Source organism: Lissotriton vulgaris, chromosome 12, assembly GCF_964263255.1.
Source record: "Lissotriton vulgaris chromosome 12, aLisVul1.2, whole genome shotgun sequence".
Taxonomy (NCBI): domain Eukaryota; kingdom Metazoa; phylum Chordata; class Amphibia; order Caudata; family Salamandridae; genus Lissotriton; species Lissotriton vulgaris.
Genome location: NC_141700.1, coordinates 459233403 through 459248800, shown reverse-complemented (window position 1 = coordinate 459248800; position 15398 = coordinate 459233403). Strand labels below are relative to the sequence as shown.

Here is a 15398-nt window from a genome sequence, read left to right as displayed (position 1 = left end):
AGTGTAGATTGGTTGTATGTGGTGTGTTGTGTAATTATGTGGTTTGTTGTTGAATTATGTGGTGTGAAATGGTAATGTGTAGATCTGAATTGAGTCGAGTGGAAGAACTGAAGGGCAGGACGAAGGGGATAGCAACATGAAGAAGTGGTGGGTGGGACAGGAAAGCAGCAACACATGTAAACAAGCATTTGCAATGCAAAAGGTCTCGCATTACAGAAAGTTTGAGCTATTGGCATTGCATTATCATTTGCAACGCCAATAGTTCAAACTTTTATGTGATTTTTTAATCTTGTTTTAATTTTGTTATATGTTTTTAATGCATTTAATAAAAAGACATATATAATTTCTACCACTTGTGTACTGGTTTTGGGTTGGCAACTAGACTCCCTTGTGTTCAGTTGATGTGGGATCAAGTGGTTTTGTGACTGTTTGCGAGCGGTGGATAATATTGAGTATACCAATGGAAGCTTTGTTTTTTATTCATTATTTGAATCCCATTACTTTGGTTACAAGGGGTCCCTCTCTGTTTTTCTGAGTCGTTGTGTGGTTCTCCCTAGCAAAAAAAGGTCTTCTGTGGTAAATGTAAGCAAATTTTACATAATTTGCAAGCTATTCACTTCTGTATACAACCGGAAAAAAAATACCTCAGCCCTAGACATGAGCTTCTAATGATGGCTACATCTGTTTGAAGTCAGACCTAAAAATCAATTGCCTACCACTTAACGAAGACGCAAGTTTAATGTGGTCTCACAGCTAGACTGACGACTTTGGAGCTGGTGAAACCAAGGTTCGAGCCTGGGGGTCGACTCTGCATCCTGTGATTCTGGGCAAATCACTTAATCTCCCTCTGCCTATCAAAAGAAAATGAATGTGTCCTTGTGTAAGGTAACTGGTGCTCATGTAGAGCGCTCCAATACCTTTAGTCGAGTTCATGCTATATAAATCTGCAAAAAAAGAATGTAAAGCCGCATTCTGACCCACTAGGTACGATCGGCTGCTATCTTCTTTAAAGCAATTTCTCTACAAGTGTGGTACACAATACAAAGTTACAAAAACAACAATGACAACGTCTACAGCATAACATTGCCGAAACTGACGATAGTTAATACACAAACTGCAAAAATTTGGATTTGTTGACACAGGAGAGCACTTGACCAATCAAAAGCGATCAGTGGTAAAGAAACCTGCAATGTCCAACATCGATTCTGAAGAAACTGTCTTACTTTTTGTTTTACCAAAACATGTATTCTGTTTGCAATGGGAAGTATCAGACAATGCGCCCTGAGCAGATTTCTGATATATTCCAGTTTAAGTGTAACACCCGCCCCCTCCCTCCCTCCCAACATCACACTGAGCAAGACAAACCAGGCCAAGTCATGGAAGCACAGAATTATTCTACTACTTTTTGGAACTTTCAAAAAAAATCATATTTAAAGGTACTCAATGGAGGTGCAGAGTAATGCTCAGAGCAATATGGCGGCTTTTAGAGAGAGGTCCACTGAATCCGGCACCTTCATCATGAAAACGGGGCCTTCTTTCAACTGAAAGCAGGCACTGGCGATGCGGTGAACACCGCTGACAATACTCCGTTCTACTAATATATAATATTTATTACTAGCTCGTAGGCGGCTTCTAGCTGAAAGGCTGCCACTTACATGCAGCCCCCAGGGAGGTACTTAGCAGGACCTCTACTTTACTGTAAACATGGCATATTGCTGGTGCTGCGGAACGCAGTATTCTATCTTCGGCAAGTCGCCCTTCCTTTCTAGGAACATTGGAGCCTGCAGATCAAGGGTTTCAAAAGGCCACCCAGTGGGAGGGGTGAATGCTTCAGCAAACAGACAGCAAGGGAAATACAGCGGCTGCACATAGGCAGTCAAGGAATGCCTAAAAGAAACGTAACTAGGCGCAAGTGGTGCCGGAGAGCGCACGCTTGTGTGAGGGAGCAGGCCATCTGTTTTGCATTATGGCGCACAAGTCTGGGGACGATAATGCAAAACAGATGTCAGTCGTGCGGGTAACCGCCACCAGTAGGCCATGGACGGAGCAATGCGCCCGCCTTTGGCCAATTGCGTGCTGTCTTTGTTAAAAAGACGCACTCAAAGGCCAATAGCGTGGGCCAAAAGGATAAACACACGCACGAGCGTGTGCGATTCCTAGGTTAGTTTTGAAACCCCCTACAAGAGGTCTCTCGCCGCAGCGCACTGAAACGCTAGGCACGAAACCTAAAAAAGGGTAAAGCCATTAAGACTCAAAGGTGAGACCTATTGACTTTACCAATGCTTATTGTCATTCTCATGTTTCTCGTGTATAGCCAAAGCCTCATCATTTCACTTAAGTGAGGGTATATGTAAAGGAAAAGCCTCAAAGATCAAGCTACAGATAATGGTCACAAATAAACACTCACCAATCATCGGTAGCAAATAACAAAGATACATATTTGCATATATGGCTTCTTGAGTAGGTTAAGTGCCCTTGCAACAAAGCACAGTTTCCTTAATAACAGTATTAAAACTGTTAATAAAGCAATGGAAAATGTGTGTAGATTCATTTGTTTTTGAAAGAGTAACTATACAACAGTAGTAGCACAATTGTCATGTTTGCAGTATTACGAGAAATAAAGACATACAAACGTAGACAGAAACAAGTCCATATAAAAACTAAAAACACGAGTAATCCCAGATTGGGTTTAAGTAAATCATGGAGTCTGTCTTTTGTGGTTTTTTTACTTACAGTATTTTCTAAAAGGAGATGCAAATATCCTAAGAATTAAAATGAATGGAAAACTCAAAACTGGAAATACTACTCATACGAAGGAGTAAGTTGAGATCACTACATTATACAAATAAAGATATCAAGCCACAAATACTAGAGTGGGATCTGACATGGGATAATCCCAAAGGCATTAGTTTGCCCCGTATCAGATGGGCGTAGTTTACCTAGCCATATGTTTTCGCTGAATTCAGTTATTTGCAGCCTTGTTATTGTCATTATGAGCAGAGCACTACTTTATTCAAAGATAAATTGAGGTAGATACCCCAGTTTCCTTAGCTTTTTATTAAGCATGCGCGCACAATCCGTTCCGCTCGCGGATTTTGCGGATTTTCGGCAAATTCGCAATCCGCGAACTCCCGCAAATTTGCCGAAAATCCGCGAATCCGCGAGCGGAACGGATCCGAGGGGCAAAAGTTCAAGCTTCAAGCTTGTAACTATTTTAGAATGGCGCCGGCAAGCTGCCAGCGCCATTCTAAAATAGTTACTAAGTTAGCTTCAACAGGAAGCACTAATAGAAGCAGGTGCTCGAGTTTAACTGAATTCGAGCACCTGCTTTATTTTATCTATTAGTGCTTCCTGATGAAGCTAACTTAGTAACTATTTTGGAATGGCGCTGGCAGCTTGCCCGCGCCATTCTAAAAAAAAACAGGAGAGGGGCAGAGGGCAGAAGGGCACAACGACGAGTGTGGCAGAGGGCAGAAGGGCACAAAAACGAGTGGGGAAGAGGGCAGAAGGGCACAAAAACGAGTGGGGCAGAGGGCAGAATGGCACAAAAACGAATGGGGCAGAGGGCAGAAGGGCACAACAACAAGCACAAAAAAACCCCGCGAACACGCAAAGCGCCGCGAACACGCAAAGCGCGCCGCGAACACGCAAAGCGCTCCGCAAACACACAAATCGCCTGCGAACATGCGAAAAAATTTTGCGGATCGCGAATTTGCAAATCCGCAAATTTGCGAATTGCGAATTTGCAAAATTCGCCCATGCTTACTTTTTATTAAGTGTCACTAGAGTGAAACTAGTGGTGTTGTATGAGGGATGCAAACGTCATGGAACTAGATATATTGTCAGACACGCGCTCTGCCAAATTTGCAACTATAGCTCTCTTAAGAAGGCTTGAAGTTCTAAACATGCTCTTAAAACTACAGCTCTGCTGCTTCTCACGTACCAAACCTGGCAGGAGTACACACCTTCACATGGCTCATTTGTTTGGCCGACTTATTGTACTTAACCGAGGTCCTTCAGGTCCAGCCCCTGAGGCAGAGACAGGGGCGCCTCGCTGACCGTGACGAACACCCTGTCCCAATCTGAGTAGGTAACAGGGTCCAGAGCCCACACCCACACGTGGCAAGGTAGCTCCACCAGCAGGCGGTTGGCAGGACTGACGACCAGTGTCCACTGTTTCAGGGGCAGGTTCTTGGGGGATATGGCATGCAGCCTGCAGGGCACAGCCCAGCGCGGGTGAGTGGGCGACAACCGGTAGACCGTGGCACTGCCTAGCAGTATGTGCACGGAGCGCTGCAGGGCACAATTCAGTGCCGGTATCAGGGGCGTCATGGCTGTAGAGAGCCACCCGGACTCTCTCCAACAATGTTGCAATCCACTCACGCATTCATGCACTCCTCGGGGTGGGCTCGTCCAGAGGGTATAAATAAAGGGACCAAAGGCCGCTCATGGCCTTCCGGCCAAGAGTGAAAGTACTGACTCCTGTGTCATCCTTTAGCGTAGCCTGCAGCCTACCTGACTTGGGCCCGCCGCGCTACATTGGCGGCGAGGCCGGTCGCACCCCATGCGTGTACAGTCAAGAGTGCTCGGTGCCCACCCACGTCTGCCCTGCTCTTTGACTGCCGTGTGGCATCTCCGGAGCCCACCCGCATCGCCCCTGGAAGCCCGACGTAAGCTGCCTGAAGGCCACCGTGCCCCACGACCTTCACTTCTGCCGTCTGGGCCTGCGCTGGATCCGACCTGACACGCGCCCGCCCACGCGTCTCCCTGCCCAACGGGAGTACGTTCAGCTGGCGGCGCTGGGGTCGGCCCGAGGTGGCAGGGGTGAGTGTTGCTGGCGAGTGCTCTGCTGGCCTCGCTGCGGTCATGTGGCGCGCTGTCTGCTTCCGCTATAAGCTGCCTGGCAGTATGCCTCCCTGCGCCTCTATCCTTCGAGCGCCTGGAAGGAAGTGAGCCTCCGGGTGGCCCGCTTACCTGTTTGCCTGCCTGCCTCATTGGGTTTCAACGAGGCCTTGTGCCTGGGCTGTCCCGCCTGCTGCCTGCCTCCCGTGTCCCTGCCCCTGGACTGGTGTGGAAAGCCTGAGTGGAGATCGCCACTAAGGGGTGAAGAAGAAAGGGGAGCAAGACCACTGGCAAGCATAGGCCACTGCAACCAGGGGACGAGAAAGAGAGGAATAAAAACAAGCTTTGGAAGCTGCAATCAAGAGAAAAGGAATAGGGTGCAGTCTTCTTTCACCGCCCTAGGACAGCGACCTGAGTCCGAAGGGCCACTCCACTGAGACCTGTCTTGTGGGGAAGGGAGAAACGTGCCACTGGGCACCATAACCAGGGCGACTCACGCCCAGCGTACGCATGCTCATCGGACCGCGTGAGGCAGCATCAAGAGCCACAGCGCCCCACTTGCATGCGCACAGAATCACTGCACAGCTGACAATGGGCACGCACGTGCTGAAACACTCACCCTAAACAGCACGTCAGCGCACAAACACAAACCGCGCCCTTGCACCTACGGATCACTGCCCAGCCATGATGAGCGTCCCACTGGCAACAGGGGCTGCCGCCCAGCAAGATAGAAGGCGCAACCCAGCCGTTTGTGCCAATCCACCGCCACCGGTGCACACTCACACTGCAGTTTCACCGCTGCCCCCTTTTAGTGAAGCCTCGGATCCTGCCACGCCAAGTTGGAAGGCTTGGGTCGGATGACTCAACCACTACTTCAAGGGGACAAGGGAAACGGACAGCACCGTGAAGCGGTCACTCCTCATCCACTATGGGGGTGCGGAGATCTAAGATCTGTTCAAGGTGCTCCCCAACATCGGAAATGAGGACGACTACGACGGGGCTGTCGCCGCGCTCAATAGACACTTCGATCCACAGCTCAACCATGACTTCGAAAAGTTCAAGTTCAAAAAGGCGTGGCAGACTAACACTGAATTCGTCAACATGTTTTACGCGTGGCTACGCCAGCTGGTTAGCACGTGCCCTTTCACAGACCAGCGAGAGGAAATCCGTGATCAGATCATCGCGGGCTGCCGCTCGAAGCTCCTGCAGAAGCTAATCCTCTGGCAACCCGGAATCTCGCTGGACAAAATCCTGGTCCTGGCCCGCTCCCACAAACTGTCAGACACCAGGGCAGAAGAAATGGAAACCGCCCTACATTCATAGGTTGCCACATCACACGCTCCCAGGCCAATCAAGGAGGAGAAAGTGGACGCAATTCAGACGTCCCACGACACCTCGCCAGGCGCCTAGACCCCCACCAGGTGGACCGTGTGGACACTGTGGCAAGGACCACCCACGATGTCTGTCTGCGAGGCAAAAGGAAAGACGTGTTCTCGTTGCGGAAGACTAAACCACTCTGCCAAAGTGTGCCGCGCTGGGCGGTTCCGATCAACAGCGTCAAGATCCAGAAGAATGTCCCAGAGCATTCGCCAAATCTTCCTTGACGACCCGCAGCCTTTGCCGGACGACCAACCACAAGAACGACGCCCCATGTATGAAGACGAGGACAACTAAGAAGTATTTGTGGTGTCGTACATTAGCCGGACAGGGACTAGGTGGAGGCCCCCTCCCATGTGCTCTGTCTCCATCGATGGCACTGAGGTGCAGGCCATCATCGACACTGTGGCCTCTGTCAATGTGATGGACTCCGACCAGTATGACCGCTTATCACAGAGACCCCCTCTCACGCCATCCACGGCACGGATCTACACTTATGGAGAAACAGACCCACTCCCTCTCCGTGGCATCATTCAGACCACTGTTGCGAATGGAAGCTACTCCACCGAGACAAGGTTCCACATCACTGAGGGCAAGAAAGGAACTATGCTTAGCTGCCATATGGCAGAGGACCTAGGGCTTGTGTTCTTTGCTAACCAAGTTCATGATTCCCATGCAGAGGTGATGTTAAAAAAAGTTCCGACTCTCTCGGAGGCCTGGGGAAGCCTAATTTCTCACATCGATTCAACACAAACTATCCCGCCAAGAAAGAAAAGCATCTTGCACAGTCCTGTCAAGGCCGCCTACAGTAAGGAAACAAAAGCAGATTTGGGGGTTGTTTTCCGAAGAGTGGCCTTTTTAAGGTCAGGCAAGGTCTATTTATTAGTATTGCTTTACAATACTTAAAATTACCGGATGGTTAAATCACGTACTTTGTGCCTGAAAACAAAAAGGAATGCCAATCAGGTAAAATCTAGCCACTGCCAACCTGTGTGCTGTATTGGACTTTACATAATAAAGGAAGCGCCCTAAGCATTGCACGTCATAAATTCAGAAACAATAGCTACGGAATCAGTGTTGGCACTTCACGGGCAGGCATGGCAATAAAAAAAACCACATGAAAGTGCTTTTTATAGCACGGTGCCCCCTTCTGCATGAAATTGAATAAAAAATTCTGAAAGATAAAAATGAAAGCGGGCACCGTTTTCAAGCAAAGCGCAGCGCCTTCACATAAACGTGAATTTAAAAAAACATGAAAGTAATAAAATAAATATTTGTAGTGCTTAGGTCTTGCGTTTTAATGCAAAACCTATGGCATTGCAAACAAACAGCTGCATTGTCCCGGCTGCTTTCAAAGTGAAAGCGAGCATGGCCCGCTCAATGTAAGCAAAGCACGTCTTACGTAAAGTAGGAGAAACTTCAATCAAGAAAATAGTAATTGTACTTTGTAACAAACAAGTAAAGGGGCCAGTAGCCATGGGAGGTTACAAAGGAAGACATGGCTGTACTAAAGAGGGACTAATAAGCATATTTAGGAATCAGAAGACAGCATTTACGAAGGACAAAGACACAAGCCAATGAAAAATATGGGCAGGGGAGTGGGCGGGGCTTCTCTCCCGTACTGTACTACAACAGATCATTGCCAGAGCAAAAATAGAGTCTACAAAAATCCCAAATGTTCTGTAGTGTGCTGCAGCAGTTTAATCTAAGCGATGAGATGGCTCTTAAATGATGACGAAATGAGGATGGCCGGCCTCCAGTCTGAGCAATCAACTGAGGTCTAAGGGTACTGCTTTTATTAGCCTTCATTTGAATCAGATGGTGGCGGGTGCCTCAGTTTTCCTTGGTTCAATTAGAGAATGGGCTGCATGAACTGACGATAAGCCAGGTAAATGAAAGTTGTTAAGCTGATGTTTAGAGCTGCATTCTCTGGATTGAAATCAGCAATAATGCCCTGCCTGCAGATACAAACTCCCAGTTCGTTCCAATCAGGCCTCTAATTTGTTCTGCGTAGGGTCAACAGCTCTGGGCAAATGCACACAATGTGCTCCAGAGATTCGTCTAATTTGCCACACAAGATTGTCTGAGGAGCTTTGCCACAAAGTTAAATCAGTGAGCTCATCAGCTCTGAGTATGGAATAAACAACAGTCTTGATTAGTATTTGTAGAGCGCAATGAATGCCCGGAGGCCTCTTGATACTAGTGTCTGTCGGGACAAGACTGCTAAAAGCGAAAGTGTGCCAGTTGGCTCTTTGGTCACCTTATCTGTGCAATGTTGGGTGGGGCCCATCCAGCTGCCATTTTGATGCCCCCACTCTACATTTTGGGGTGGTACCACCTACCTACTGGCCTTACCCCGCCAATCACATTCTAACAATGCAATGTTATCTGCCCAAATTACAGCCAATGATTGTTGCAACTTTCATTTGTGTGATATGGAATATTGTACAGAGTGTCAGCCACATTGCAGCCCATTTACAACGTGACACATCTAAGGAAATGCATCACGTTGTAAAGCCCTGCGTCACATTATACCTGCGTCAGGTATAATGAATGCAGGGTGGGCATTCCCATGCAGGGAAGCCTTGTAGAAGTACGCAGTGAAATCTACAAGATTTCACTGTGCCAATTCTAGGATGCTTCTGCATCAAACCCTTAGGGAGTGATGCTGTACAATAAGTATAGGCCTCCTATGCATTGCTGGAGTTGCGACGCGCTGCGACACGACTCCAGCAATGCGTGGTCTTTGCACCAACAGATACCTCAGAATTCCCGACACATCTGTCAATCCTTGCACCATGGTACGCTGTATTGTAAATAAGGCGCATCCATGGTGGCGCAGCGGTATCACAGGCAGGCGCAGGGAAACTGACGTATCTCTACAGATGCTTCAATTTCTTGTAAATCTGCCTCTCGGATACCAGACTCCATCCGTTGGGCAAGGAGGATGTGGTCATTGACAGCGATAGAAATGTTCTCATGTGACGTACAAGGAGAACAAAATAATTTAAGGCTATTTCAAAACCACTCATGGATTACTTTCAAGGTGATATATCGATTCTGAAATGCTCAAGAACATTTGGAGCATTGCCACTAAGCTGATCCGCTGAGATGTCAAGACCGATATGAGTCCTCCTAAGAATAGAACTGCATTTATGATCGCAATGATGGACAATGTAGAATCTTGAAATTATACAATTGGGCTCTGAGTCGAGGCAAGGAAGGGGAGAGGGTTGATGTGGGGGCTGGGTAAAACAAATTGGAGTGGGGACTGCATTGGGACTGAATTGTTGTCATCTAAATGTTTTGTGAAAATTGTAAAATGCTCAAAAAGAAAAGTACTGAATGGGCTGTGGACCATGGAACATGGAATAACGAAGATTACCAGTAAGTAATAGGACATTAATCTGTGTCCCCAGATGGCCCTTCAGTTCGATGGATGATGGATGGCTAGAAGTGCCAGGTTTCGAATGAGCATCCCAAGGGGAAGTGCTTAATTTGAGCCAGTGGTTGCGGGTAGAGCCCACCTGCACATATTTGATGGAACCAGTACTCAGAATCAGACTTGAACCCAGAACAAGACAAGGCAAGGCAGAAAAGGGAGAAAGACGATGGAAGGGAAATAGTGACAAAGGGAAAAAGCAGCTTGACAAAAACCTGCAAGAGTGAGATAAATACGGGTAGGGAGTGTCTAGTGGTGGATGAAAGAGGTATGACGCTGAATCATGACCAGATTGCATTGGTATTGTGCACCCTGACATTTAGCAGTGCAGTCTGTACGCTTCTGAGCAACACCTGGGGCACCAGCACTTATTCCTTTATAAATGAGGTACTTCCTAAGGGGTTGTAAATTCCATCTAGTTCAGGTGCCCAAATAGCAGAATGGCCTCAGTCAGAAATAGAGAACTAACAGAAAGTTAAAAACATGTTAACAATGCTCTGAAAGCTCAAACTTGACTACTCCGTGTCTTGATACGTTCAGGTTGTGAACTGTGACAATGGCAACAACATCTGCTTGTCTGAGAATCACCTTGCCAGTTTTGAAATGAAAGACCCTATCAATTCATCACCAAGCAACAACCTTATTCCAAATACAGTTAAATGCAGAAAGACAAAATGTTTTTTCTCTGTCAATATGTACATACATGTTACAATGGTTACAGTTGTGTTGCATAGAATGATAACGGCCCCTCTCTTTCCAGCTTTCACCTACAGTGACTGTGAGAAAAACGGAGGAAGTTGTGTTGACTACCGTCAAACTAAATGCATTGCAGGAGTGGTGCAGGGTTTTTGCCCAGGATTTTGGTATGACAGGTGCTGCATGCCCTGCGATAAAACGTGTAAGTACAAAGTACTTTAGTATACATAGTAACTAACAGTGAGAAAAATGGTGCATGGCACTGAATGAAAATAGCCTTGTCATTTTTTTAATAGGTCTATCACATGACACCTTTGTCTCTTTACTCTTAGAGCTAAAGAGAAGCCCATTCAGAAATCAGTTGTTGTTAGTGTATCCATTGCTGTAAGTACAAGCCGCATGATTATCTTCCCAAATTACAGCCATTGACAATAGTAAGTTTATTGTTTGATTAATTAAAATCATTACAAACCCCCCCAATGACCTTAAAACGTATAAAAAATGTCATTACTTTTATAAATACACCTAATTTTGACATGGTTCAACAATTATATAAAAGGATATTGTTACTTTTCATTAAAAACTTGTGAGGGGCTACAAAAATTTAGAGACATTTTGAAAAAGATGATTGTATTATGTAAGCCCCAGTGTTCCGAAATTTTAATATTCATGCACCACTTTTTACGACCTGCTGCTAGACTCTGGTAAGTATGCTGTCCATTCATTAGTTTTATTGCTCGGCTGTTAAAAGGTGACATTGATCCTGCTTATTTTGTTTGCTCTCCGTCAGCTTGCCGTAAGAGGTTTCTGACCATTGTCATGAATTTGATGTCCCTGCAGACCAAGATAATGGAAGCACCTTCCAGCCAGCTTATCACTGCTTGTCTGCATGAGCGAATGTTCAAATCATTGAAGATACATTTTAAATACTGTCTCCTCTGTTCCAGGACTGCTGGACAAGCACATAATAAGTGGGTTACAGATTCCGATTTAAAACCACATAGTCGACAGTTTGCGGATTGATAAGGCTTTTTCCAGGTTGGATACAGGTCTTTTGAATCATGCAAGCCCATGCGGAAGTGTATAAAACTCTTTTTTAATTGCAAGCTGAAGTGAGCGGATAAATAATTTTGGGGCCTTAGGGTTCTGTATGAGTTGATAACTGTCCACCCATGCCGGCGCTTGGTGATTGCTTTTTTGTCAGCCAGCAAGGATTTCTTTTTAGCTGCGGCATTTACGGCTTTGCTAAAGCTTACTCTATCTTCCCCGTTTTCCCACGCTGTTTGTAGTTCCAGCTCGGTCAGAGCTGTTCTTAAAAAGCTTCCCCGTGAACACAGTGTTTCTAGGTTCATCTGGTGCTTAATTTCATTCCAGCATAGATTGTTCAGGGTGTCTGGGTTGGAGCAGCGGAATTTATGACAGAGTTTGACGAAGCTACTCATTACCCGGTATTTCTGGTGCTGTAAGCCAAATTCCAGTCGAACCTGAGAAGGAGAGGCAGATTTAGGCAGCTCAAAAACAGCCTTGTAAATCCTAGTCTGGAGCTCATTCAATAAGATTGCATCTTTTCCACACCAAGTGACTAAACCGTACGATAGACTGGGCAGGATTTGTGCGGCCATGACTTTTAGCAGATGAGTGTAGTTCGGACAGTCTATTTTTTTTCGTAATTGTCTGTAAGCATAGATTAATGATTGGGCTTTAGCTTTTAAGGCCAATTTGTGTTCCTTGTGAGATGTGCCCTGCTCAATTATTATGCCAAGATATTTATATGAGCGCTGCTCTTCTACAATTGCCCCTTTTACTGACCATTTAAACTTTGTTTTTTTAGGATCCACTAAGCGAACAATTTTTGTTTTTTCTTTGTTTAGCTCCAGTTGTACCTGATCCAAGTAGGATGCTAAATAGTTTATTGATCTCTGTAAGCCAATAGGAGTTTGGCTCAACAAGACAATGTCACTGCATATTGTAGGATGGCGACTGACTCGTTGGCCATGTTCGGAGGGTGACAATCGGCTTTTTCAATATGCTGTGCGATATCTGAAAGAAACAGATTAAAGAGGCTGGGAGCTAGAACGCATCCTTGTTTCAATCCTCACTGCGTAAAAATGCTCGGGTTGTGCTACACCCGTCGCCCAGCTTTACTCTAGCCCAGGTTTCCGTGTAAAGGGCAGTTATGGCGTTAACTTTCATATGTGGCATATGGAATATTGTACATTCAGCCTGTGAATATGATGAGAGAGGTGCGTTCTATTGTTTTCTTTATGAGTAGCTGGGATGACCATCTGTCCAGAGTTTCCCTAGAACATCATTAGTAAACAATGCAAAGTATGTTTCACTATTAGTTCAGTAATGGACATCTTCCATTAAGCAGGGCCAGAGCTCAGGGCACTCATTTGCTACCAATCACAGATAAGCACACTTCTTCAAACGCAGTAGTGTGAAAGTGTGATGACATTTGATTTGGTGGGGATTGCTTGGTGAAACTCTTTTCATCCAGGGCATGTATCATTCTCTTTAAAGATGGGTCTCAGATTCTGTTTTCTGTCTTGAAATTGGTAGGGAGAAAGCTTGCCAGTTGTTCATTGACTGTGATGTCCTGGAAAATGCACACAAAAACCTGAGACAATGAGGCAAAATGGCATCTCACTGGGTGGTTTTGCTTGTTCCACTGACAGCACTCAAGGAATGCCAGTGAGTAGACTCTTCTTTGGATAGCTTTAGTTTGATAGGATTCTGACTTAGCACCACAGTAGCTTCAAAGGAACCCCTAGTGCTCGGTGTTACCTGAGTTCGACCTCATAGGGTGCATGTCCTGCCCCCTCTGTCACTGCTTCCAAGCTCCATGACTTCTGTGAATACAGTGGAAACAGGAGAAGAAAAGCAGCAGCATTTGAAACTTTTTGGGGTTATCAGGTAGACAACCGAGGTTCTAAATTTGTGTCTGCTTGACCCTTTTTCCCTCACCTGCAGTATTTGCACTGATGGATTTTATTAAATGTTTATTTTATATATTTTGCAAACAATCAATCACAATACATAGAAAAATTTCACACAACATTTTTCATTATAACAGTTAAACAACTATTTGCAATGCAATAGGGCTCGCATTAGTAAAGTTTGAGGGATTATTATTGTAAATGACAAAGTTTTTTGTTTTTTTTAATTTTAACTTGTGGAAAATTCTAACTTTGGCATTTACAATGATAATAGTGTTAATTAGTGGAAATGTGACAACTTCTGTTTTGACTTGAGCACACATTGCTTCCTATTAAAGATGGCAGTAAATTGAACTAACTCCTCCCCATCCATTAAGTCCCCAATCTGCCCTATTCCTTTTTGGTACCAACTCAACATTATCGAGTCTGCAAATACTTCCGCCGGGAAAGATCTATTCTTATAGAGCCTGGTGTATCTGTTATATCTTCCCATCCTCATTTTTTTTAGGAATGCTATCCATACCCTACCTGCTGCCACTACAGTCTTAAACCTAGTCCGTTTGTGATAACCAAACTCAATTCTATTTAAAAAATTATTTTCTGCCTCTGCCCCTAATACTATAGAATAAACTTCTGTTGACATAGTCGTAACCCTACTATCACTTCCTCCGCCCCCAATTAACCCCTGCATATACTGAAGTGCTGCCGCCATTTGATATAGCCTAAAATCAGGTACCCCCCAACCACCTCTTTCTCTTGGGAGGGTCATATATCTATAGGCCCGTCTAGTTTTCCCGTGTGCCCAAATAAATCTATTAAGTGCTTTCTCTAACAAATTGAACCATCTAGCCTCAAATACTAAAGGAATAGAACGGAAGAAATATAAAAATTTAGGTAAAATTAACATTTTAATTACATTTGTGCAGCCCATAAGGGAAAGGTGCAAATTATTCATCCTTTCTAAATCTTTTTTGACTTTATCAATTAGAGGTGCCAAATTCTGCTCTACTATGCTATCCAAACTTGCCGTTAAAAGCACCCCTAAGTATACTGCTGAGTTAACCACCCTATCATCAGTACATACAGTACATCTATTTTTGATTATCTGCGTTTTTAATCTATTTAGGCTGTATCCTGAGATCTTCCCAAACCTCTGAGCCTCTAACTCCACCTCCTTTATGGCTATGGTCGGATTAGGCGTTAAAATTGCAACATCGTCTGCGTAGGCTAAGGTCTTCACCACACAGTTATTAATCCTCATTGGTTGTATCATTTGATTAGCTTCAAGCCTACGCAATAATGGTTCCAAGTATAGCGCAAACAACAGGGGAGAGGAGGGACATCCCTGCCTAGTCCCCCTAGCTATCTTTACTTTATCAGAAAGCCCTCCATTCACTCTTATACTTGCTGTTGGAGCATTATACAGTACCCGTATGGCTTTTATAAAAGGTTCCCCCAGACCACACCACCTCATAACCTGCCACAGGTAATCCCATGAGACCCTGTCGAATGCCTTCTCGGCGTCCAGAAATAATGCTGCGACAGGGTCTCCTAGGACATCCGCAGAATCCAACATCGTGATCACCGTCCTTACATGTTGCGTGGTCCCTTTCCCAGGAATGAATCCATGCTGGCTAGGGGTTACCAACTGCTCAATTATCCCAGCCAGCCTTTTTGCTAATATTTTAGAGTAGATTTTAACGTCCGAATTCATTAATGTGATTGGCCTATATGACCCTGGTGTTTCTGGTGGCTTCCCCTTTTTCAAGATAACTATTATGTTAGCCCCACCCCACGTCTCCGGACTAGATTCCCCTACCTGTGCTTGCTGCATTATATTAAACATGTCTGCCAAAAGCTCATTTTGGAATATTTGATAAAATTCAAGTGGGATCTGATCCGGCCCTGCCGCTTTCCCTGCCGGAAGGCTTCCAATAGCTTCCGTTAACTCTACAGGCTGCAAAGGTCTATCTAATATCTCCCTGTCTTCTGCTGACATTGTTGGTGGCGGAATATTCCTCAAATATTTATCAATCTCTTCTAGATTCGTTGGATCTTCTGGAGTATATAAATCCCCATAGAATTTCCTGAAGACTTCTCTT

The 15398-nt window shown here is 45.2% G+C and overlaps 1 protein-coding gene across 1 annotated transcript in view; it reads left to right on the top strand.

Annotated features, from left to right (window-relative positions):
• The window catches only part of LOC147676774 (uncharacterized), a 347621-nt gene that overhangs the window by 55939 nt on the left and 276284 nt on the right, over positions 1 to 15398 (top strand). The window contains exon 2 of the mRNA XM_086945207.1: positions 10422 to 10559. Coding sequence (XP_086801333.1) covers positions 10422 to 10559 — 138 coding nt within the window. The remainder of the gene's footprint in view (positions 1 to 10421; positions 10560 to 15398) is intronic.